At 54.7% G+C, this 24653-nt stretch overlaps 4 protein-coding genes across 11 annotated transcripts in view; 1 reads left to right on the forward strand and 3 right to left on the reverse strand.

Moving 5' to 3' along the window:
• The window catches only part of CATSPERG (cation channel sperm associated auxiliary subunit gamma), a 42382-nt gene extending 31191 nt beyond the window's left edge, over window positions 1–11191 (reverse strand). Inside the window, exon 1 of the mRNA XM_060085520.1 lies at window positions 11125–11191. The gene's annotated coding sequence lies outside the window, so the exon portion shown is untranslated. The remainder of the gene's footprint in view (window positions 1–11124) is intronic.
• Window positions 1861–11551, reverse strand: KCNK6 (potassium two pore domain channel subfamily K member 6). The gene is made up of 3 exons (XM_060085522.1): window positions 11125–11551; window positions 4314–4709; window positions 1861–4148 (listed from the first exon to the last, which is right to left on the reverse strand). Exons 1-3 carry the CDS (start codon window positions 11444–11446, stop codon window positions 3925–3927), a joined length of 942 nt encoding a protein of 313 aa, XP_059941505.1. The 5' UTR covers window positions 11447–11551; the 3' UTR covers window positions 1861–3924.
• Window positions 11282–22304, forward strand: YIF1B (Yip1 interacting factor homolog B, membrane trafficking protein). Of its 8 annotated transcripts, XM_060085528.1 has the most exons (10): window positions 11282–11395; window positions 11516–11776; window positions 12784–12834; window positions 18579–18817; window positions 18898–19002; window positions 19150–19228; window positions 19363–19420; window positions 20650–20805; window positions 20889–20982; window positions 21946–22304. In XM_060085528.1, the coding sequence occupies exons 4-10, from the start codon at window positions 18614–18616 to the stop codon at window positions 22099–22101; spliced, it is 852 nt and encodes a 283-aa protein (XP_059941511.1). In that variant the 5' UTR covers window positions 11282–11395; window positions 11516–11776; window positions 12784–12834; window positions 18579–18613; the 3' UTR covers window positions 22102–22304. The 8 variants fall into 8 exon arrangements, with proteins under 8 accessions (XP_059941511.1, XP_059941512.1, XP_059941507.1 ...); XM_060085529.1 differs by lacking the exon at window positions 11516–11776; XM_060085524.1 differs by lacking the exons at window positions 11282–11395; window positions 11516–11776; window positions 12784–12834 and adding an exon at window positions 13844–13949.
• A 109-nt stretch (window positions 22305–22413) lies between these two features.
• C19H19orf33 (chromosome 19 C19orf33 homolog) lies at window positions 22414–23267 on the reverse strand. The gene is made up of 4 exons (XM_060084724.1): window positions 23140–23267; window positions 22924–23018; window positions 22706–22798; window positions 22414–22572 (listed from the first exon to the last, which is right to left on the reverse strand). The coding sequence occupies exons 1-4, from the start codon at window positions 23159–23161 to the stop codon at window positions 22444–22446; spliced, it is 339 nt and encodes a 112-aa protein (XP_059940707.1). The 5' UTR covers window positions 23162–23267; the 3' UTR covers window positions 22414–22443.
• Between the last annotated feature and the right edge of the window lie 1386 nt (window positions 23268–24653).

The following is a 24653-nucleotide window of genomic DNA, read 5'->3' on the forward strand; positions in this document are numbered from 1 at the left end:
CCAAGGGGAGGGCCTCTGTTACCTTGATGCACAAGGTACACCCTACAGCATCACTTATGACAGCAAAAGACTGGCAGCCACCCACATGTCCGTTAATGAAACGCGGAAATAATTTATGGGATGTGGATCCTAGAGGAGGCACCACAGACATAAAAAAGGATAGGAGACCTACTTGTGTGTCTCTTGAATGATCTCTGAATGACACTGGGTTGGTGAAAAAAGCAAGGTGCAGAAAAGAGAATATTAGAAAAGCATATAAAACCATACATGTATATATGAAACATATAATATGAAAAAGATGCAGAAATGAGAATAACCATTAGCTGACATTTTACTGAGCACCAGACACTGTTCTAAGAGCTTTACAGTATTAAATTGCTTAATTCTCCAACAAGTCCACGAGGTAGGTGCTGTTATCATACCATTTCACAGATTGGCAAACTCAGGCACAGGAAGGTGAAATCACTTGCCCAAAACCACAGAGCCTAGAAGTGACAGAGTTCAGATTTATACCCAGGGACTTTGCCTCCAGAGTCTGGGATTGTAACCACCTCACTGTACTAGGTACCACTTATGTAGAGTGAAAGAAAAAAATTAATAAGACACATATACACACACATGTATATTGCTGGTACATGCCTAGGAGACCTGAGAAATCTGTCAACACAGCCCAAGTACAGGAGGAAGACTTACTTTTCACTGTACAGTCTTTTCTACTTTTTCCATTTTTAAGCATGTGCTTTCTTTTTTTAATATCTTGAACTGAGCAGGGCCTGATTTCTTTTTCCGGGGGAATTTGGAAGGAGAAGTGGTGTGGAGCAGAAACCAGATCCCACAGGCACCTCCCCCAAGCAACTGCCTTCCACCCAGCTAGTGACTTTAGCAGCAGGGTCAACGACCATGCTGAGGAGCCAGGAAGGTTGGGAGACTGAGAAAGAGCTAGACAGTGGGTGTTTCTGAGCCTCGTGGGACAAGGTGACCAACAAAAACCTTGTCCAAATCCCAGTTTTGCATTTCCTGTGTGACCTTGGATAAGTTATTTAACCCCTCTGGGCCTCCTTTCCTCATCTGCAATATGGAGAATGTACCTGACTCACAGAGTTGCTGAGAGGGTTAAATAAATTCTTGTGTATCAGGGGCTTGGAACAATGCCTGGCACATAGTAAATCCTATATAAGTGTTTTCTATCACTGTTATTAAAACAATTTTGTGTGACTTCTTAGCATCATTTGACAATGTTGCCTTCTCCCTCCTTAAAATTCTCTCATCTCTTACCAATACTCCCCACTCTCCTGGTTTTCCTACTCCTCTCTAGAACTCCTTTTCTGTCTCCTTTGTAAGCTCTTCTCTCTGGTAGGAGGGCATTGGTTGAAGGGTCACTGCTCACCATATGGGGCTGTTACGTTAATTAGAAAAAGAAGTCCCCTTTGGGCATATTCAGCCATGAACTTCAGCCCCTATTTGTTTCCACCCTACCAGCCAGGCATCCCTTATGTAGGTCCCAACCTGCATAATTGTACATCACTGCCTTGGCTGATCAGTTTATTGATGTCTGCCCATTCTCCCGACTTTCTGCCTTTCTAATAGAAGCCCAATTTTGTTCAAGTATTCACCAGCCTGCAAACTAAAACCTCAGCCCCAGCCTCAGAGCTGGGCGGCAGGGGGAATCCTGAGGAATCCAAACTAATCATGGTGATGCCATCACTCTGGCCAATGATTGGGTCAGGATGTGCATGTGAACCAATTTTGGCCAATGAGATGGAAGAGGAAGGCTGCTGGGAGACACTGGGAAAAGGTTTCCTTGTTTCCAAAAAGGCACCATGGGAAGAGATGCCCCCCCCCCCACCGCACCCCGCCAACTTCCTGTACTAAAAATTAACATGTCTGACTGTGACGCCTGGATCTGTGGCAGCCACTCTGGGGCCATGAGGAGAGCCCATGTGGGAGCCAAGCCTTCAGCTGAGGGTAACAGAGCAGAGAGAGAGGGAACCTGGGACCACAAGACCCTCTTGGAGCTGTGGATTGTATCATGCCTGGAGCTGTCCCCAACTCTGGTGATGTACAATATACAACCATCTCATTGTTTCAGCCAGTGCCAGTCAGGATTTGGTTGATTGCAACCCAAATCTTTCCTTACTGATATAAATATATAAATACCCTAAGGCTGATTTCTCAAGGCTGGTCGTCTCTCTTCATTCCCACCCAGAGCTGTCATACCCACCTTCATGGCCTTGGTTTCCTCATCTGTCTCCAGCCTCAACCACCCACTGAGCCCTTGCCCTGAGGGTCCTGTAACCTCCTGATGCCTTCTCCTGTGTGTCCCGTTAGCCCTTCACAGCCACCATGTTCCAAACAAGCCTCAGCATCTCCCTTCAAATCTGTTCTTTCTCCCAGGCTTACCTCAGGGGCAGCTGACAAACCTTGGACCTTTCTCTGGCCTTATCCCTCCCAAGTCTGTAAGGCTTATGGCCTGTCCATTTGGCCTTCTGAGCATCCCTTGACTCGCCCCCTCCTCCTCTTCCCTTGGCCCTACCCAGTCCCATTGTCTCCTGCTTTGTTCCTGCCCCAGCCTCCCCTGGGCGCCCAGCCTCAGTGTCCCCCTGCAAACAGCAGCTAAAACCCAAACTTAACCATGGCCCTCTCCTGCTCAAAACCCTTCCATGGCTCTCTAATGCCCTCAAGAAAGAAGCCAAGTTCCCAAGATGGTCCTTTAAGGATGCTTACGATATGGCCATGTCCACTGATAATATTATCATTATTTACCTCATATGTAAAGTACCCAGAACAGGGCCTGGCCAAAGAAAGCATCACAGAATAACATGGCAGGCTCTGTGAAATCATCTTTTGAAGTAACTATTGTTATTGCCATTTTACTGATGAGGAAACCAAGAATCACAGAGGCAAAGTGACCACCGAAGGACACAGGCAGGACTGAGTTGGGATTTGAGCCCAAGCAGGCTGGCTTCAGAGCCCAGTTCCCCTAATGTAATTAGTCCTTGGTAAATGGGAACAGCTGTTACAATGGTGTCTCACGAAGAGCAGTGCCTTAGCTTCCGGCCTGCCAGGCTGCTGAAGAAGATTCTATCACACAAGCCTACCCCAGGAGTCTCCGAATGTGTCTTGCTCCCTGGATACACTTGAGGAAAATGAGTCAGGTACACCTTCTTCCCCGGACTCCTCCTCAGTTTTCAGGTCTGAGTTCAGTTGCCCCTTCCTCCAGGAAGCCCTCCCTGACCTTCCAGGCTGGATTGGGTACATTCCCTGTGCTCCCTCCACCCTAGCCCTGACCACTCTGCCCACCGCCACCCTCACCCCCCCCACTGAAGTCCTGCCTGTTATGGACTGTCACTGTGTGGGGACAGGTCTGTCTACCTTACAGGATGGCAAGCCCCAGGAGAGCAGGGCCCAGACCATCTGGAACACTACTATGTCCCTAGAACTGCCCAGCATGGGTTGGCACAGAGGAGGGAGTTTTGAATGAGTGAATATACTCTTCCCACTTGACAGATGAGGAGATCAAGGCTCTGAGAGGGCCGGTCACTTGGCCAAAGTGGAGTGACTGATCTAGCACCTGAAATGAGGTCTGAGCCCAGAGCCTGGGAGAATCAGCAGGTGGTGAGTGGCAGATGGCGTGAGTAAAAGAATGAGAAACAGAGAGATGGTGAGAGGGAAAGACAGAGACGGTGAGAAAGCCGGGGAAGCACAGAGTGTGCAGGGAGATGAGAGGAGGGGCAGGGGAAACAAGGCAATGCTGGTTCCTGGATCCGGGTGGTGCTCAGGCAGGTAAGACAAAGGACAGACGGGTAGCGGAGGCAGGGCCTCAGGAACACTGGCATGTGCTTGTGGACGTGCTAGTTTGTCAGTCCACTCCCTTGGGCCCCTCAGCCGCAGGCCAGGTCCACAGCCTCGCGACGCCTGCCCCAGCTACCTAGGGATGGAGGCGTAGTCGGGGTGCAAGCCGGTGGTGAATTGCTGGCGTGGCTCTGGCTGGCGGCCCAGAATGTCCACCCGATCATCCCCATCCTCGTCGAAGCTGGTAGGGCATGGGCTGGGCAGGAGGATGAGCTCTGTGAGGCCATGAAGGTCAGACACACAGCGGAAAGTCTGCAGCACGAGCACCATGGCGACCAGGCCCAGGAAGAGGTAGACTGCAGAGACGGCAGAGGGGCGATGGGTGGACTCAGACCTCCAGGTCATGGCCGCGGGGCTACAGGACCCCCCAGGATGGGGCAGTGACTTTCAACTCTCCCCTGGGTTGGGGCCAGGTCCCCCTCAGACCCGGCCCTCGGTCCCCGGCCAGCCACCCCACTCACCTGTGACCAGCACCTTGTAGAGGGCCCGGTAGGGCTGGCCGGGGGCCTCTCCAGGTACATAGTCACCCAGGCCAATGGTGGACAGAGAGATGAAGCAGAAGTAGAAGGCGTCCAGGAAGCTCCAGGCCTCCTCAAGGTGGGCAAAGACTGCGGCCGGCACCAGGAAGCAGATGGTCACCACGACCCCCAGCAGGACCGCCAGGTGCCAGCGGGCCACCTGCGGGGGGTGGCAGCCCCAGCGCCGGCTCAGCCAGGACAGGGGCGCGTGGAAGAGCAGCAGGGACAGGCGCTGGGCTGAGGCATTCAGCAGCAGCATGGTGGCCGGCACGCCCAGGAGCGCAAAGGCGATGGAGAAGGCCTTGCCCCCGTCAGTCAGCGGCGTCGTGTACCCGTAGCCTGTGGGAGCGAGGGGGAAAGCCTTCTGCCCACTCGGCACCCACTCCGGGGTCTGTGGCCACTCTAGACCAAGGACTAATTTCACTCTTGAACCCACCTCTCCTAGAGTCTCTCGTCTCCAGTGATGGCACCTCCACCCTTCCTGCTGTTCAGGCCAAGAGCCTGGTGTCATCCTCGACTCCCTTGTCACTCACACCCAGTTTCTGTCTGTTGTCTCAACCTTCAGACAGATCCAAAACCCACCCACTCGCCCCACTCCACCCCACGGCTCCATCCTGGTCCTGTCTACCCAGCAGCCTCCTGCCTGGTCTCCCTTCCTCCCTCAGGCAGCCAGAGGGACCCTGTGAACACACGAGTCAGGTCATATCCCTGCCCTGCTCAGAGTCCCCCTGTGGCTCTATCTCACTCAGGTAAAAGGACAAAGTCCTTATGGTGACCCACGGGGTACCACACAATCCAGGGCAGCACGCTCCCACCTCAGGGCCTTTGTACTGGCTGTTCTTTCCGAGTGGAACACTCTTCCCCCAGGTATCCACATGGCTCCCTTCCTCCCCTCCTTCAGGTCTGCTCAAATGTCACCTTCTCAGTGACACCCTCACCACTTTAAAGTATTACAGCCTCCTACCCAACTCTTCTTTTTAGTTTGTTTTCATAGCACTGAACACCTTCTAGCATACTATATGGTTTATTTATTTGGTTACTGTCTGTCTCCCCAGGGGGTGCCAGCTCCAGGAGGGCAGGAGCTTCTGTCTGTTTTGTTCACTACTGTAGCCCTGGTATCTGGCATAGAGTGGGCACTTGATCGATAGTCAAAATAATGAATAAAGGGTGCAGGCTTTACCCTGGCTCAAAGCCTCAGTTTCCTCTACTCTAAAATGGGTGTGACAAGCCCCACTGTGCTCCCGGAGACTGTGGGAACACAGGAAGGCCAGGGTGGGTGTGAGTTCTGCAAACAGAAACACGATAAAGGGGAATTCAGGTGCGGGTGAAACTGGATCACTTTGGCAGTGTGTAATTTAAAATCTCTTTTGATTTCCCAAATAAAGCAAACCAAAGGGTCAGAGACATGACTGGAGCGGTAAGGGGCCCAGTTTATGTTGACAGTAAAATGTCCTGCCCAAAAGACTGCAGATCCAGCCCTGTGACCCATAAGAAAGTGTGGAAGCATTGCACATACAAGCAGGCTTTCCCCTGAGCCCGTCTTCCACACGAAAGGATCCCCTGGCTTTTATATACTCAAAGGAATTGAAAGCAGAGGCTTGAAGAGATACCTGTATACCCATGTTCATAGCAGCATTCTTCACAATAGCCAAAAGGTGGAAACAAACCTAGTGTCCATAGATGGATGAACGGATCAACAAAATGTAAATACAAACAATGGAATATTATTCAGCCTTTTGAAGGAAGGAAATTCTGACACATGCTGCAACATGGATGAAGCTTGAGGATATTATGCTAAGTGAAATAAGTCAGTCACGAAAAGACAAATCCTCTGTGATTCCATTTATACGCAGTACTTAGTGTAGTCAAAATCATAGAGACAGAAAGTAGAACGGGGACTTCCCTGGTGGCGCAGTGGTTAGGAATCCGCCTGCCAATGCAGGGGACGCAGGTTTCAGCCCTGGTCTGGGAAGATCCCACGTGCTGCGGAACAACTAAGCCCGTGCACCACAACTACTGAACCTGTGCTCCAGAGCCCGCGAGCCACAACTACTGAGCCCGCATGCCACAACTACTGAAGTCCGCGTGCCTAGAGCCCGTGCTCCGCAACAAGAGAAGCCACAGCAATGAGGAGCCCGCGCACCACACCAAAGAGTAGCCCCCGCTCGCCACAACTAGAGAAAGCCCGTGTGCAGCAACAAAGACCCAACACAGCCAGAAAAAAAAAAGAAAAAGAAGGTAGAATGATGGCTGCCAGTAGCTGAGGAGAGGGGCCAATGGGGAGTTAGTATATAAGGGTATAGATTCAGTTTTGCGTGATAAGAAGAGTTCTGGAGATGGATGGTGGTGATAGTTGCACAACAGTATGAATGTACCTAATACCACTGAACTGTACACTTAAAAATGGTTAAGACAGTAAATTTTATGTTATGTGTATTTTGTCGCAATAAAAAAAAAAAACTAGGGAAAATTAAAGGATCCTCTAGTTCTTGCTAGAGAACAGGTGGCCACCACCTGGAATAAAGACATTCCCTCCTCCAGTGCAGGTAGTTTATAGCCAATGAGGTATAATTTATAGCCAATGAGGTATATATGAAAGAAGCAAGCAATTTCCAGGAAGTGTCCTTAGAGAAAGGGAGATGCCTATCTTCCTTCTTTCCTCCCTCCTCCTGCTGCCTGGAACACAGATATGAAGGCTGGAGGTGAGCAGCCATCTGGGACCATGAGATGAGCTTGGGAATGGAAACCGTGCCCAGGAGTTATGAAGGAACACGAAGGTCTCTGACCATGCAGCACCATCCTGGTCTTGGACTGACTCCCTTGAATGTGAGCAAGAAATAAACTTCCATCTTATTTAAGCAGCTGTTATTTGAGGTTTATCACTTATGGCTCCAAGCTTCATTAATACAAGGCTTTTGATAGAGAAACTCCAGCAGCCTAGCTGAAATGACAGGTTTGTAGATGACACGAAATCCTTATAAACAGAAAAATCATAGAGTTAGAATAGAATGGGGGTTGTGAGCCTCAACTTGCTACCTCCAAGAGAGCCAAGTCCAAATCGGTGCCTTGTTATTTGGTCCCTGCATCACCTTGGCCAAGTGATTTCTCCTCTCTGAGCCTCAGTTTCCTCAGAGTACTGCAAAATGGCCTCATAAACAATGCCTTCCTCAAATGCAGGTTGGGACAGGGTGTAGCACCTAGCATGGGCATAGAAAGAGTTAGCATGACTGTAATGCTCGCTCCCTCCCCCCATTCCCAGTTGCAGGTGAGTCGACTCCTCCAGCCCTGGCCTCAATCACAGCAAGGCTGCCTGGACCAGCTCCAGGCCCCAGGTCTTCCTCAGAAGACTAGGGCCTATGACAAGACCCCTCAGAAGACTAGGGCCCATAGGCCCAAGACCAGGGACGCTGTGGGAGAGGTCTCTCTGAATGACGTATGGTCTTCCATTTCTCCAGATACTTTCAGGGCTCCCGGCTTCACCAGCAACAATAATAATAACTGAGGCTCTGTCAGTCTCAGTTATTATTACCGGCACTTCACATGGACACACTCCCACCTTGACCAAATTTTAGTCAGGCTCCTCTGAGCCCTCTTCCTTTTTTTTTCTTTTTTTTTTTTTGTTTGGCTGTGCCACGCGGCATGTGGGATCTTAGTTCCCTGACCAGGGATCAAACATGCGTCCCTGCATTGGAAGCGCAGAGTCTAAACCACTGGACCGCCAGGGAAGTCCTGAGTCCTCTTCTTGACTAAGCCCAGTTTTAGCAGGAATCCTCAGTTGATTTAGGGAGAATCCCCCCACTCTTGATATCTGATCAGATTCCTCACCATCCACCACTGATATTGAAGTCCTTGGCCGGTATTTAGCAAGAATCCTATTAAGCCAGTTTAGCAAGAATCCCCCTACCTTCCATGTCTCCTCTTGGTAATTTTCCATCCACTGACCCCTTCACTTTGCTCTCAGCTCTAAATCTCCAGCTGTCTTTGCTATATTCGGAATTGAGTTCGGTCTCTCTCCCCTGTTGCAATAACCTACCATTTTTAACAAATGTCAGAATAATTTTTTTTTAAATATACATACATCACCCTCCTTCATTCATGCAAGCCTAAGAGGTAGTGTGGTGTGTTGGTTAACAGCATGGGACTCTGAGGCCTGACAGCCTCAGTTCAAAACCGCACGCTATACTTCCTACCTGTGTGGCCTTGGGCAAGTTGTCCAACCTCTCTGGGCCTCCGTTTCTATTGCTGAAAAATAGAACCACTAATGGTACCTGCCTCACAAGGCTTATTGTACTGAGTGAGTTAAAGTCCATATGTGGTTAAGTCCTCTACCAGGTATTACTATTACTGTGAAGTAGGGAGTGTTATTATCCCCATTTTATAGATGAGGGAGGACACTGACAATTAGAGATCACCCAGACGGTGCCTGCCTTGAGTCTGGCTTCTTCACCTGTCTTGCCTGGGACAACTTCTCCGAAACCAGGATCTGGGAGGAGACAGAGGGAGAGTGAAGCCGGGGAGCAGGTTGGGCAGGCCCAGCCAGCAACTGGGAAGAGTCTGTGGGAAGCATCCAGCCCTGCTGCCGGGGGCCTTGGTTTGCTGACCCACACAACAATGACAGGGCACAGAAGGCAAAGGCTGCCTGCTATTGCCGGCAGGGAAGGGGAGTTAGGAGTCTGGGCTAGCCGGGCCCCAGCCACCTCCCCATCCAAATCCTAGCAAAGAGGCAAAGAGGAAGTTTGGGGGCTTTGGAGGGGCTGTGGGAGGACCAGCAGAGCCTGACAACAAAGGGATTTTCCAGGTCTGAGGGGCCCCAAGGTGAGGGATTTCCCGGGTAGGGCTGGGAGGGGGTGTCAGTCCCACCTGAGGCTGTAGGGGTCCAGAGAAGGGGATCTGTGGGGTCCAGTCAGTAATCTGAAATCAGAGGCCAGTGTCCTGGTTTGAAAAGAATCCTGGTTTGGGGCTGGGGTCCTGGGTCCAGAGGAAGAAGGGGGACAGGCACCAGTGTGGATGTTTTCTGGATCACAAATGGGATTGGAAGGGGAATCCTCAGGCAGAAGGGGCTCCTGAGCCCAAGGATGCCTGAGGGGACATGATGGGGGTAGACAATGCTACAGGGAGGATGGGAGGGGGGTGTGTGTCTCAGGTCCTGGCTGAGAGTGTCACGGGTGGAAAGTGGTAATGGTCTTGAGAGGACAGTGCGTGTGGGGGGGTCTGGGGTACAGAGAGCCTGGAGTGTCCTTGATGGAGGGAGAACTTCAGGTCCAGAGCAGGCTACAGCAGGGTTGGGGTGGAGAGAAAGGTCCCAGCTGTGGGTCTGGAGGAGACTGAAGGGGTCCCAGGTCCCCAGGAGGTTCCCTTTCTTGGGAAATTCAGGTTGGGCAAGGGGTCTCGGGGGAGGGGTAGCAGGTGCAGAGAGCTGACTCCCTGGGCTGGCATCCTGGGGAGGGGGGCAATTCTGCTCTCAGGGACAGTGTGTGAGGAGGGCGCTGGGGTCCCAGGTGGTTCTGGAGTTCTTACGAGGGGTGTCAGGGTCCAGAGAGTGGTGAGAGTCTCAGCTAGGGGTTCTCAGGTTCAAAGAGGTCTGCAAAGAATTTCCTGGTGGTCCAGTGGTTAGGACTCCGCACTTCCACTGCAGGGGGCATGGGTTTGTATTCAGGGAACTAAGATTCATGTGGTGGCCAACATAAATAAACAAAGGAGTCCCCATGGGGAGTCCCTGGCTTGGAAAACAGTAGGGGTTTTTGCTGGTGCCGTTTTAGGACTGGAGGGGTGGGAGTCCTGGCTAGGGAGCTTCTGGTTGGAAAGTCAGCGGTCCTTCCTGAAGGTACTCTAGTTTTCTCACACACTTCCACAGCTGGGGGCTGCTGAATTGGAAGTCTCACGTTCAGAGGGAACAGGGGTGTCCCTATTGGGAGGAAAACCCTGCACTGAGGGCTCCTCAATACAGAGATGTTAAGATGGAGTGGGATACGTGAAGAGGGGCCCTGTGTCTGCAGTCAGGGCTACCTGCAGGGGAGTATGAGGGTGGGGGTGGTCCTTGGTCAGGAGGAGGGCAGGGCCCCTTGCTGGGGAGTGGTCTAGGTCCAGAGGGCTAGAAGTCTGAGATAGGGGCCCCAGGTTCTGGCTGAGGGATGTCTACTGGCAGTAAGATCTTTAGGGATAGCACCTGGAGAGGGTCTGGAGATTCAGGGTTCTCACTGGGGCACCAGGGTCAGGAGGAGATTGGGGTAAGGCTTCCCAAGGGCAACCCAGAAGGACGTATCTGGAGAACCAGGAGACAATGTTGGAGGGGATGGCGGTCTGAGCCAGAGGGAGCTGGCTCAGCATGGCTGACGTCCCAGTCCAGATGGGGCGAGGGACTCAGGCAGAGGGTCCGGGGTTCTCGCAGGAGGTCTCTGAGGGTAGTTCTAGGCCCAGAGGGGACTGGACAGACCCGGGTCTCCAAGGGAGTTAAGGCAGAGGAATGAGGTCCCAGATGCTCGCCGGAAGGTACTCTGAGGGTGGCTCTGGTCCCCGAGGGAACTGGTGGATTTCCTACTGGGAGGAAAGGCATGGATGGAGGCTCCCCAAGGTGGAGGAGCCCATGAGTGTGGGTCCCAGGTCCTCGTTGGGGGGTTTTGAGGGGATCTTGGGCTCAGAGTAGATCAGGAATGATCCGCCGGGATCAGGGTATTTCGTGGCGGCTCCTGGGTCCCTAGGGAGGCGGGGGCTCCGGGGGGTCCCGGGTCGGGGGCTTGGGGCGGCGCTCACGTACCCACGGTGGTGACCAGCGTGCTGGCGAAGAAGAGCGCCGAGGCGAAGTCCCAGGCGGGGTCCGAGGCGTTGGCGGACCCCGAGGCGTTGGCGAGTGCTGCGCGCCCCAGCCGTCCTGCCGCCAGCATCCGCTCCACGAAGGCGTCCAGGGCGGGGGCAGCCACACACGGGCTGCGCTGCAGCAGCTGCTGGCGCAGAGTCTGCAGCTCAGCTCGGAGGCGGTCTTCGTGCGGCCGCTCCAGCCGCGCCACCAGCAGCGCGCCCAGCACCAGGTAAGCCATGTACGCCGCCAGGGCGCCCGCCAGGAGCGCTCCCCGCCGCATGGCGCAGCCGGCCGGCCCGCCAAGCTCCCGGCCGCCCCGCTGACGTGGCCCCTGTCTCCCGACCGCCAGGCGCCCAGCTTCAGTTCCGGGAGTGCTTGACGCGCGGCCCCCAGCGCCCCAAAGAGGAAGAAGAAGAAAAAGGGGAGGGGCGGGGGTGGAGGAAACTGAGGCACGCCCCACCGCCAGGTGTGAAGACCGGGAGGGAGGAGACCAGCGCTCCCGGAGCCAGGAGACCGGCGGGATGCTTGGGTTGGGGGTATCCTTCCATTCCTCCCCTTTCCTTCCTTTGTTTCCTCCCCGGAGCCGCGGCTCCCTACGCCAGAGAGAATAGTAAGTATCTTTTCGGCTCGCGGTCCGAGGAGTCGCTCCCCGACTCCTTAGGGCCATTGCTCAAGGCTGCGAAGGTTGTGCGCCGCACCGGGGCGCGTGGCTGAGGGGACAAGGGGACAAACTGAAATCCAGCCCTCGCTCCACGCGCCAGGTCGTGCGTTCTGGAGTGGGACTGCGTCCACCTGGAGGGAACCCCTGTCTAACGCACAAAGGGGACACCACAGGGCCAGGTGTCACCTGTGCCCTCACAGAGTGGGGATCCTTAGCTATTCACCAAATCTTTGCTCAGCCCTCACTTTGTGCCCGGTGCTTTGCTGGGTGATGCTGGGGACACGCAGTGACCAAGACAGTCCCTGGGCCCTGCCCTCGGGGGGCGGGGACTCCCCGCACTTCAACCGAGTGACAGCCCAGAGGGTCAGGGCTGTGATAAGGGAAGCACAGGCAGAGTGACAGGGGCTGGGATGGCGAAGCCTAGAGGACTGTGCAGCCAGGAGTCATAACTGAGAGACTAGAACAGTCTTCTGTTCTAGGTCCCCAGAAAAGACAGTGTCTCAGAAGAGGAAAGGGAAAGCCACAGTGACACGGCCACTTGCTGACATCCTTCCGGAGTGCTATCACTCCCCAGAAGTCATTTCTACCATTATCTTTGCCTGAGATAACTGGAGGAGACTGAGGGACAGAAAAGGGGAGGCTGAGGGGGAGACAGGGTTAGACAAAGGGGGAGACGGAGGGTAGAGACAGGAGAGACTAAAGTAGCTTAATGTTCAGGGCCCCTCACTTGCAGGTGTGCCCGTGTGTGCTCACTTGCTGGGGGTTATAATGTTTTTGGGCAAACCAGGGAAACCAGGTTGCAACACAGGAGCGTTTTTATGACTTTTTAGGGAAATGTCTAAAGAAGTTGTTAAAGAGAAAACCACAGACCCCAAATGGCATCACTCGTGCTAAAGCCCATGATACCAAACCTAGATTTTAACATCTGACCTAACTGAAATTTTGTCCTTCCCCAGGAAGGTAATCTTAATCGGCCAGTCTGGAATTTCCGGGTCAGCACCAGCGAGGTAATCTGTCATGTGGGACCTCACCATTTCTACACTCCCCACGCCCCCACCCCTACCCCCGCAAAGGAAGAAGAGGTATTCTATAAGATAGATTCTCACCCTCCCACCAAAAGAAGGTGACCTGGCCTGAAATAATTCTTTCTTTTCTCTTGCTAATAACTTCCTTGCCTCCTTCTATAAAAAAACCTCCATTTTGTACAACTCCTTCACGCTCCGTTCTATTTACTAGATGGGATGTCGCCCGATTCATAAATATTTGAATAAATCCTGTAGGTCTTCAAATTTACTCGGTTTAGTAAAGCAACTATACTCCAGTAAAAAAATAATTTAAGAAATTTTACTCGGTTTAGTTTGGGGTTTTTTGGTTTGTTTTGTTTGTGGGTTTTTTTGTTTTGTTTTTGGCCGCATCACGCAGGCATATGTGGGATCTTAGTTCCGCAACCAGGGATGGAACCCACGGCCCCTGCACTGGAAGCGCGGAGGCTTAACCACTGGACCGCCAAGGAAGTCCCTAATTTTGTTTTCTAACAATACGTCTTGAGGAAAGACACCTGGTTCTTCCCACCTAACTTGGTGGATATCCTTTTCTCCCTCAAAATAATCACTTTAATACCTAAAGTCGGCCAAAACTGTATAAGCGCTAGAGCCCGCACAACTGTGCTTAGCCCCTGGGGAGCACTAACGGGTCTCTCCTCTCCTGCTCCACACCCTTCTCTCGCTCCCCAGTGTTCTCAAGAGCCAAATTGAGCGTTTGTCTATAGAGAACTCCATTTCCCATCGCCCTCTTCGCTCGACACCTACATTTCCCATCATGCACGACACGGCCTACTCCGTCGATTGTTCCGGGCTCCGCCCTCCTTGCCCTGCTGGCCTGACTCTCGCCTATCATCACCGGCCTCCAGTCCTCCCCTCTTACCCGCCAGCTTGTCTGGGCCTCCGTGAGGGGGCGTGGCGTCTGCGCGATAGTGACGCCCATTGGCTGTCGTGTGGCCGGTGAGGCGTGGCTACGGGAGCCGGGCGGGCACATTTCGAACCGTGGCTGGGGCTGCGGTGGCGGCGGCGGTAGCGAAAAATGCACCCGGAAGGCTTGGCGGCGGCGGGGACGCTCCGGCAGCGTAAGTGGCGTACGTGGCCGACCGAGGAGATAGGGAGGGCGGGGCGTGGCGGGGCCGCCTCGGCGGGTGGCGAGGTCGCCACAGGTCGGAGGTCACGAGGTCAGGGATCTGGAGCTACGAGGTGTGCACAGCGCAGGGATGCCAGGTCCGGGTAGGGGGCGCATTGGACTCGATTCTTCTTTTCTTTAGGAAATTCCTTTAGAAGAAAACAAGTTTGGGCAAGATATTGTGTGATGTGCAGAACAACGCGACTTTCATTCATTTGCAGTTAGCCGTCTGTCCTCTCCCCACCCTTCCGTGTCCTTGGGTTGTTGCCCACGCACCTTAGGACGGTGTTCATAGCCCTGCGTGATCGCAGAGGGCCGTGTTTACCCCTCATTTAAGCTTTGAACCTGTGTTTATTGTGCTGTTAATCCCCTTTTCCCATGTCTGTGAATTTGTATCTCTCTTTAAGTTCTTCTTCATCTCCGGGAGTGTGAGTGCGTGTCATTTATTCATTCAGCATCTCTTACTTCAGCTCCCTTGTGCCAGGCCCTGTGCTGCAATTTGGGTACCCAATAGTAACCAGCAACTTGGCAACTTATAGCTCAGAGTTTAGTGGGAAGACAGACACTAAAGTTGGAAGCAAACTAGGCAGCAGGATAATTTCGGGAGTGATTAGGACTGTAAAGGGAATAAGCCGGAAACTGACTAGGGGTTGAGGAGGCCTTAAGACATGATGCATGCATTCCTCCCTCAACCTTTGTAAGATGCCTGACTGGCCCTGTGGTAGGCGATGCTGGGGATACAGCCGTGCCCATCAGTCCTGGTTCCTGTCTTCATGGAGCTTACCAGTACAGAGCAGAAGACAGCGACAGCCTAGCGTGATGGAGCTGTGATAAGAGAAGAGCAAGCAGAGGGGTCAGGGTTGGGATTGGGGAAGCACAATCAGAGTGGTTATGGCTGGGATGGAGGTGTTGTGTTAGCCCAGATTAGGAAACATGAGCCAGCCCAGCCGTGTCAGTGAAGCTTCCTGGAAGAGGTAACATCGAGTGATGAGGAATTAGCCCAGGGAAGGGGATTGATTTAGGGTGCGAGGGAAAAGCGTGGGAGGCCTGTGCTGAGTAAGCAAGTAGACAAATGAATATAGATTCAGAAATTGTGACAAGTACTTGGAAGAGAAAAAAGAACCACTGGATGTTATGAGAAAGAACAGTGTGGGGCTAGTGCTTTATACTGAGGAGTAAGGAAGGTCTCTCTGAGAAGGAATCTTGAGCTGAGGCCTGAGTGCTGCATTGTCAGGTGTTAATTGTGGGAAGGTGTTCCAAGGTGATAGCACTGTATGTTCAAAAGCCTGAGGGGGCAAGGAGCTAGGCAGGATCAGGACCCGAGAGGAGGAGGCCCTTGTGACTGGTGGAGTGAGTCCCAGGAGAGGTAGCAAACCAGGGTGGTTGGCAGGGCTGGGTCATGCAGGGCCTCCTAGGCATTTGGATTTTATTCTCAGCGCAGTGGGCACCGAATTCAGGCAGAGTGCATAAAATATTCTCTTTTACATTTAGAAAGATCATTCGTGCTGCTGACTGGAAAGGAGGTTGTTGGGGCTAAGAATGAACAGGGGAAGCTGTTAGGAGGACATTTAAGTCAGGTGCAAGATGACAGAGTCTGAGAAGGGAGGGTAACATTGAGACCAGGGGGGTGAGAACTGATGTCGGAGGTAAAGGCCCTGCTGGGGCCTTGGCAGGAAGTGATGACTAGAGACAGCCCAGGGCACAGGGTGGGTGGCTGTGAAAGCCGTGGGTGTGGTGAGATTGCCCTAGGTGAGAGACAAAAGACAAGGGTAAGGGTGGAAAACTGGGGCACAGAATTCAGGGAGCTGGAGAGAAATCACTGATTGAGAAGGACCGATCAGAACATCAGCTCCGTGAAGGCAGGAGTTTTTCCCTTTTGGTTCACTGCTGTATCCACCTCAGCCGCAGCAGAGCCTAACCCACAGAGGTGCTCAGTCGATGTTTGTGGGGCTCCGACAGGAAAGAGAAAGAGGTAGTACAGCGTGTCAGAAGCCAAGAGAGCAGAGAGTCGGAGGTTGGCATTTGGAGCAAGGGCCTCAGTGCTGTCGAGGAGCCTGAGTGTGAGGAGAGTGGAATAACGGCCTTGGCCTGGTAATGCAGAGGCATTTAGGGGACTGGTGAGAGCAGAACCCCAAATGCCAAGGGCTGAGGGGCGACAAAGAAGGAGGAAGTGCTTACACTAAAGCTTTCAGGAAGCCAGCCCTTTGGCCAGAGTGGGAGAGGGAAAAGAGAAGTGGTGCTTGGGGACAAGTGGGCCGGGGCCAGTGCTGCTTGCTCTGGGATAGAGGACTACCTGGGTCTGTTTTCAGGCTACAAATAATGAAGAGGAAGAGTCGAGGGTCTAGGTATTGATAATAGGTGACGGGATTGACCACTTTTTTATGGGCCAGGCCAGGGGGTGAGGAGTTTATGTCACTTTGCCCTGGAGTGTTGACACCATCCTGCAGAGGAGAAAACTGAGGCGCACAGAAAGTCATGACATGGATTATGTGATTCCTCTTCCACATCCCATGGTAATCCTACCACCCTGTTCCCACTGTGGCGCCTGGCACAGAGGAGGAGCTCAGTAAATGTTTGCTGCGGTGGCATGGCTTATTGGTCGGGGTGCTGGAGCCTGAGTGCTGGGTTCAGATCTGCCGTCTCCATATTCCCCATCTCAGTAGACAGCACTCCCATCCACTTGATCACTCAGACCAGAATCTGGGACGACAGGGTGTGAATTCCTTCATCTTCCTTACCCTAATGCAGCCAAGCACACCTCCAGCAATCCTGCCTCTCCTACCTCCAAACTTTGCCAGAAGCAGCCCCTCCGTTCCCCACCCCACCCCTGCCCACCCCATCCTGCTCTCCCACCTGGACCACCTCAGCAGCTTCCTCCCCCCTCCCCTCCTCTCCCCTCCCCTCCTCTCCTCTCCTCTCCTCTTGTCCCTGCCTTCCCAGTCTGTTCCCCACAAGAAATGGATCTTTTGAAAACTTGAAACCCGGCTCTGCTTCACACCATCTGTATGACTCTGGGCAAGGGCCTGAGCCTCTTGGGGCTCACGGTTCCCATCTGTAAAATGGGATGATAGTCTCACCAACACAAAATGGATTGTTGTGAGGATTAAATGAGTTAATCCACAGTGTTTAGAACACGGCCTGATGTGTGGTTTAAGTGCTCAGCTGGGGTTTCATTATTACAATATTTAACAGGGTGACCTGGGCTGGAATCCTGCTCTGTCACTCCCTCAATTTGGCCCTTTGCACGAGTCATTTAGGCTGTCTGAGCCTCGGTTTCCACATCTGTAAAATGGGCATGGCCATTTATTCATTCATCAGGTTTTTAAATTTATTTTTATTTTTATTTATTTTTGGCTGCGTTGGGTCTTCGTTGCTGCGCGCAGGCCCTCTCCAGTTGTGGGGAGCAGTGGTTTCTCTTGTTGCAGAGCATGGGCTCCAGGCTCGCGGGCTCAATAGTTGTGGCTCGCAGGCTCCAGAGCACTGGTCAGTAGTTATGGCGCACGGGCCTAGCCACTTGGCAGCATGTACGATCCTCTTGAACCAGGGCCCGAACTCGTGTCCCCTGCATCGGCAGGCGGACTCTCAACCACTGCGCCACCAGGGAAGCCCTTTTTAAAAATTTATTTTTATTTATTTATTTATTTTTATTTTTACATCAGGTTTTTTGTTTTTTTGTTTTTTTTGCGGTACGCGGGCCTCTCACTGATGTGGCCTCTCCCGTTGCGGAGCACAGGCTCCGGATGCACAGGCTCAGCGGCCATGGCTCACGGGCCCAGCCGCTCCGCGGCATGTGGGATCTTCCCAGAGCGGGGCACGAACCCGTGTACCCTGCATCGGCAGGCGGACTCTCAACCACTGCGCCACCAGGGAAGCCCTACATCAGGTTTTTATCAAGCACCTACTCTAACCCTGTTCTAGGGGCTGGGGCTACAGCCACAAGCAAGACAAAGCTCCTCACCTTGGCGGGGGCTCACATTTGAGTGGGGGAGACAGACAGTGAATAAAATAAACAGCTCGTATGTCAGCTGTTGCTGAGTTCTGTGGATATGAATGAAGTGGGGAAGAGGGATGAGGGGGTGGTACCAGGGGAGATGCAGTTGTGGACAGGATGGCTGGGGAAGGCCCCACGGAGCCAAGACCTCGAGGAGAGGAGGGAGCCCTGAGGATGTCTGGGGCAAGAGCATTCAGGCAGAGGAACCGCCAGTGAAGAGGCCCTGAGGTGGGAATGTGCCTGGTGTGTTCACAGTACTGAGGCCCGTGTGGCTGGAGCTGGATGAGTAAGAGGGAACATGAGGGGAGAAGGTCTCTCTAGAGACCTTGTTTGTAAGAGGCTTAGCACAGGATTCTGTGCACAGTCAACCCCAGTACCCAGTAGCCGTCATCGTCGTCCTCCTCCTCATAATTGTTATTTGGATGGATGGATGGATGGATGGATGGATGGATGGATGGATGGCAGGCAGAGGCCGCCCAGACCTGACTAGACAACCCATCTGACAGCGAAACCAGTGCCCCACTGCGGCAGAAGTGGGAGGGAGAGCTCCTGCCAACTGAATGAGGCTCCCCACCCTTCTCCCCACTGCAGCCTCGAAGCGGAGGGTACCTGTGTCCCAGCCAGGCATGGCTGACCCCCACCAGCTTTTTGATGACACGAGTTCGGCCCAGCGCCGAGGCTATGGGGCCCAGCGGGCGCCTGGCGGCCTGGGCTACCCTACAGTCTCCGCCTCGCCCCAGGCGGCCTTCCTGGGTGATCCTGTGTCCAACATGGCCATGGCCTACGGGAGCAGCCTAGCCGCGCAGGGCAAGGAGCTGGTGGATAAGAACGTGAGTGGGCCGGGCTGGTGGGGGGGGGGCAGGTGGGGGCCTTGGAGCCGGGGCTTCAGGCGGGCGCTCTGCCTCCCCAGATCGACCGCTTCATCCCCGTCACCAAGCTCAAGTGTTACTTCGCCGTGGACACCACGTATGTGGGCAAAAAGCTGGGTCTGCTCCTCTTCCCCTACCTGCACCAGGTGAGCATCTGAGCCGGGTGGCAGCCTGTAGGCAGGGGTGGGGCAGGCGGGGGCAGGCGTGAGAGGCAGGAGGATCGCTGAGAGAGGCCTGTAGGCGGGCCAGGAGCCCAGCTCTGGTCCTGCCTGCCCCCTCCACCCTCCCCACAGGACTGGGAGGTGCAGTACCAGCAGGACACACCAGTGGCCCCGCGCTTTGATGTCAACGCTCCTGACCTCTACATTCCAGGTTTCACCCTACCCACCACGGCCCGGTGCCCTCCTCCCTCTGGGTGGGCCTGTCTCGGGCAGAGGTTTAGGTGCCCGGAGGCCCTGGGTGGTCCTTCTTCTTCTGACTAGCGTCTGTGTGTCTCCCTCTCACAGCCATGGCTTTCATCACCTACGTCTTGGTGGCTGGCCTGGCGCTGGGGACCCAGGATAGGTAAGAGAGGCCTGGAGTAGGCAGAGTGGTGTGGGGTTTGGGGGAGCTGAGGGGCAGTCAGGAAAGTCTCTTGGTTCCTCTGTCTCAGAAGAGCCCCACCATGGGGCTTCCCTGGTGGCGCAGTGGTTGACAGTCCGCCTGCCGATGCAGGGGACACGGGTTCGTGCCCCGATCCCGGAGGATCCCACATGCCGCGGAGCGGCTGGGCCCGCGGGCCGTGGCCGCGGAGCCTGTGTGTCCGGAGACTGTGCTCCGCAATGGGAGAGGCCACGGCGGTTAGAGGCCCGCGTACAGCAAAAAAAAAAAAAAAAAAAAAAAGAAGAGCCCCACCATGTTCCCAGTTAGCCCAAGACAGAGCCCGCACGGTCACCCTTGCCCCTTTCCTCTTTCCCACCCGTGTGCAGCCCATCACCACACCCTGTGCTGGGTGACACTAAATCCATCTTTCCCCTGGCCTCTCCTAACCAGCTGCCCGGCCCCCACATACCCCCTGCACCCCGACTCCGGCAGGAAGGTCTTGGCTGAGACGTGAGCCTGGCCATGTCCCCCCCTGCTCAGAAGCTGTCCCTAGCTCCCCTGTCCCCAGACCAAACCCTGCCTCCTTAGCCTGGCACTGCCTGACATTCTCCCTCACTCTGCTGTGCCACTCTGGTCCTCTTTCTGTTTCTCCAGAGGACCTGGGTTGCCTCCCCAGGGCCTTTGCACATCAGTTCCCTTTGCTGGGGAGTGTGTTCCTCCCCTACATCACCTGCTGAGCACCTATTCACTCATGATGTCTCCACTGCGATGTTACTTCCTCAGGGAAGCTTTTCCACCCTCCAGCCTGCATCAGGCCCCCACCTCTCACTCATAGACCCCTGTTCATTTCCTTTGTGGCATGGAAAACGGTTGTCATTAGAGTCCATTAATTGGTGAGGCACTGGGGATATGGCAGAGACTAAGGTCCTTCTTCCCCAATCAGCTCCTTCCTCCTTCAAGCCTTAGCTCAAGTGTCTGATACCCACCTCCCAACGGGGTCACACACCTCCCCTGCCCTGTGCTTCCCCCATCCCAGCCCTGACCTTTCTGGGCTGTCACTGGGAATGGGATTTCCAGGACAAGGCCCAGATCCATCTTGGTCCCTGCCGGGTCTTCAGCATGCCCCCCGCCCCAATACAGGCTGTCCCCAGGCAGATGCTTAGGGAGGGTCTGAGCCAGCTAACTGAATGACAGAGATCTGGTGTTGACAGGTTCTCCCCAGACCTCCTGGGGCTGCAGGCAAGCTCCGCGTTGGCCTGGCTGACACTGGAGGTGCTGGCCATCCTGCTCGGCCTCTACCTTGTCACTGTCAACACAGACCTCACCACTATCGACCTGGTGGCCTTCTTGGGCTACAAATATGTTGGGTGAGTACCCCCTCCGCCTTCCCACCGCCAGCCCCCAGCCCTGGGGCTTCTTCCTCAGACCAGCCTTCCCCTTTCCCCCACAGGATGATTGGCGGGGTCCTCATGGGCCTGCTCTTTGGAAAGATTGGCTACTACCTGGTGCTGAGCTGGTGCTGTGTGTCCATCTTTGTGTTCATGGTGAGCTGGGGCTCAGGGAAGGATGGGACTCAGGGCACTGGCCTCCTGGGCAGAGTTGGGGGTCCCTGGAGGCATCCAAGCAGGGGATGTCAGGTGGGGAGTTTAGACCAGAGGCCCCACACTGGTGAACTGAGGAGCCCTGGAGTGGCTGCCCTAGCCTGAGGGCCCGGAGAGCTTCCTGGAAGAGGGGGTGTCCAAGCGGGGTCCTGAAGGAAGAGGAGGCGCCAGCCAGGCTACTAGAGTGGGCTCTCACCCCCACTCCACTCTCCTTGCATGATGGGCTTTCCTACCGGAATTTCCTTTAGGGTGAAAAGAGTTCCGTATCCTCAAAGTAGCTTCTCTGAGAGTTCATCCAGCTGGAGTGGAGGTGCTGGTTAAGAGCACTGGGATCCACCAGGCCTGGGTTTGAACCCAGGGTTCGCTCGATGTTGGGCAGATCACTTCCTGTCTTTAAACCTGCTTCCCCTTTTGTAAAATGGGGATGATGATAACTGCATGTCAGGGTACTGGGAGGATTCAGTGTGAGGAGCAGAGGGCAGAAGCCAGGGGCTGGTGGGCCGGATCTGCTCAGATCAACTCCGACTTAGACGTCATTATTTAGAATTCTGGTGGGGGAGGGAGTGGGCAAAAAAGTTAAGAAGAAAAAGAAGGCATTTCTGGCTTGTGTTGAAAAATTGTCAAGGGTCAACACAAGCTGGTGGCGGCCAAAGGGCCAAGCCTGGCCGTCCCCTCAGGTGGAGTATTCACAGTGAACTTCCTCACCTCACTCACTTAAGAGGCCTCGCCTAGCGTTTGAGTTTGGAACCCTCACATTTGCTCCCAAGGCCTCCGCGTGTGTTAGGAGGTTGGGGAGAAAGCAAGGCTCCTCAAGAGCAGAGATCTGAGCCCAGCTGCCCTATGGAGGGGGGGAAACTGGAGTGTGGAAGGAGTGCGGGCCCAAGAGTGAATCCTTCCCCCGCCCAGATCCGGACGCTGCGGCTGAAGATCCTGGCCGAGGCGGCGGCCGAGGGCGTCCCGGTGCGTGGGGCGCGGAACCAGCTGCGCATGTACCTGACCATGGCCGTGGCGGCGGCGCAGCCGCTGCTCATGTACTGGCTCACCTTCCACCTGGTGCGGTGAGGGCGGCCCCGCGACGCCTCCAGCTGCTGCTTCCGGTGGCCACCGCGCTGCCGCCGCTCATCTCCCGGCCACCTGCCGGCCACAGGGTCCGGCCCGCCGCCCGAGTCCCTCCCTCCCCATCCTCGCCGAGGTGCTGAGATCTCCAGCTGCACAGGCCGCCCCCCAGGAGTGCGGCCACTGTTCCAGAAACAATAAACCGTGATGGGCACGGCGTGGGCAGCCTCTCCTTGGCGCGCGGTGCCCAGCAGGGGGCAGACCCTGTCCGGGAAGGGGGAAGGGCGGGCGGGGACAAAAGGCAACCTGGAGGCCGAGAGAAGTTTTAATGAGCCCAGGCCAGGCCCGTCAGTGGGAAGCCTCCTTCTTCTTGCCCTCCTTCTTCTTCTCCTCCTTCTTCTTCTTCTCCTTTTTCACCTTGGACTTCTTGACCTTCCCCGGGGCGCTTTTGTGCTCCTCGGAGCCGGCCGCGCCAGGCTGTGGGGCGGAGGGCGGTGGGGGAGGGAGAGGAGAGAGGGTGCGCCTGTGAGACATCGGCCCGAATTCCGGGCTGGGACTCCGCCCTCACCTGGGGCGCCAGGCACCCGCTAGAGAGGGGTAAGCCTCCTACCTTCGCCTCATTTTCTGAGTCGCTGGAGCTGCTGCTGGAATCTGAGGCGCTCCCGTGCTCGTGGCTGTGCTCATGGCCGTGGCCGTGCTGATGCTAGTCGGAGGCATGGCAGTGAGGCCGGGGACCCCTTTCCCAGCTCCCATCCCACCATGTCGGAGGCCCCAGACCTAGCGGGGCCCTGGGGTCAAAAACACCCTCCTACGAATTAAGTGACTTACCTTCAGGTTATCAGCTCCCTGAACTTTGGCGGGGGCGTGCTTGGGGTCTCCCACCTTGCCTGCCCCCTGGGGCTTCTTGGAAGTGGACTCGAGGGCTGCAGAGAGAAGAGAAATTGGGTGAGTTGGTGCAAGCGCAGGGAATGCCCCGTTGGAGGCAATCCCTGGGTTTGAGTCTGGCCCCCTGCCCCTCAAGCTCCGCACTCCCCAGGAGCGCACCTGCTGACAGATCGACCTCCATGGTGGTGAGAGAAGGTACGTCTGCCGGGCCAGAGGCAGGGGACGGTCCCGGAAGTTCTGAGGAGCCCTACCCAAGACCTTTGTTCAGAGTCCTTAGCCCTGACTCAGAGCCCCTCCCCGGCACCACCCAACTGGTCCTCTGGGAAATGGGATGGGTGGACAGTTAACTTATGTCTCCCCCGCACCACCACCCACCCAGTGAGCCTTGGCAAGTGGGTGGGGCTGGGGGAGGGATGTGTGGGCAGTTGCAGATTTGAGGGGCTAGAGCTGTTATCAGCTTCCCCTAAAAGGGTCGATCCTTGCTTTTGAAGAAATGAGAGGGAGGGTGCCTCCCCGTGCCCTCTGTGATCATACTGACACTCCTTGTGTACTTACTACGTGCTGGGGCGCTGTTGCAAGGGCTTCAGATACATTAACTCACTATAGCAATGCCTTTGGCTTGGTTGGGAGCAGTGTCTGAAGGGGTGAAGAGCATGCACTTGGAACCAGTCTGCTGCTTGGAAGCCCATCTGTATTACTTAGTAGCAGAGTGATCTGGGGAAAGTTACTCCCCCTCTCTGGGCCTCAGTTTCCTCATCTGTAAAGAACAGCTACCATATGGAGCTGTTGTAAGAATCAAATGGATTAGTTTCCCACAACCATGCCTGCACACAGTTACAAGGAGTAAGTGCTTATAAAATAATGTTTGGCTTTTAAGTAAAAGGTAGCTATGGTTGCTATCCCTATTTTACAGATGAGAAAACCGAGGGACCAGTTAAGATGACAAGGGACAAAATTAGCCCCTTGTCAACAGGCTAGAGCTGATATTCGAACCCAGGCAGTGTAGCTCAAGTCCAAAACTGTGCCTGGCCCCTTTGTCTCACCCTGGGGGTCACTCAGCAGAAGGGGCAGCCAGGCAAGCCCAGCCTTCCCTCCCCACACTGCGCAGGGCCCAGGTTAGGCCCAGGGAGGAGTTGGGGCCTGTGTCATCTGTTCCGATGGCTGTGAGGCTAGGAGTCCTTGAGAGTCCCTCTCCAGCCCAGCCCTGCTGCCAAGTTGACTGCCTGGACCTGCAGGAGTGGCAGGCAAGGCTGGCATTTAGGCAGGAGCAGGTAGCTGAGGCCTGCAGATGATGACGAGCGTGTAGCAATCAGCCTTGTGCATTCAGGTCTCTGCTCCAAAGTCCATTCCTTAGAGGAGACTGCCCTGACTGCTGGCTCCACGGAGCCTCGTCACTCCATCCCCTTTCCCCTGCTTCGTGGCCAGCATAGATAGCCCTTGCTTACCACTCTCTGAGGTTATCTTTCTTCTCACGTGTTCCTTCAGCATATATTTATTGAGTACCTACTATGTGTCCAGGACAGTTCAAGTTCTGGGGACACAGAGCTGAAAAAAACCAGCAAAAATTCCAGCCCCATGGAATTGACATTCTAGTGTGGGGAACAAGGCAAGATGTAGAGTATGTTAGAAAAAGCTGGAAACAAAACTGTCCATCAGTTGGTGAATAGATATAC

Source organism: Mesoplodon densirostris, chromosome 19 (genome assembly GCF_025265405.1).
Source record: "Mesoplodon densirostris isolate mMesDen1 chromosome 19, mMesDen1 primary haplotype, whole genome shotgun sequence".
NCBI classification, from domain to species: domain Eukaryota; kingdom Metazoa; phylum Chordata; class Mammalia; order Artiodactyla; family Ziphiidae; genus Mesoplodon; species Mesoplodon densirostris.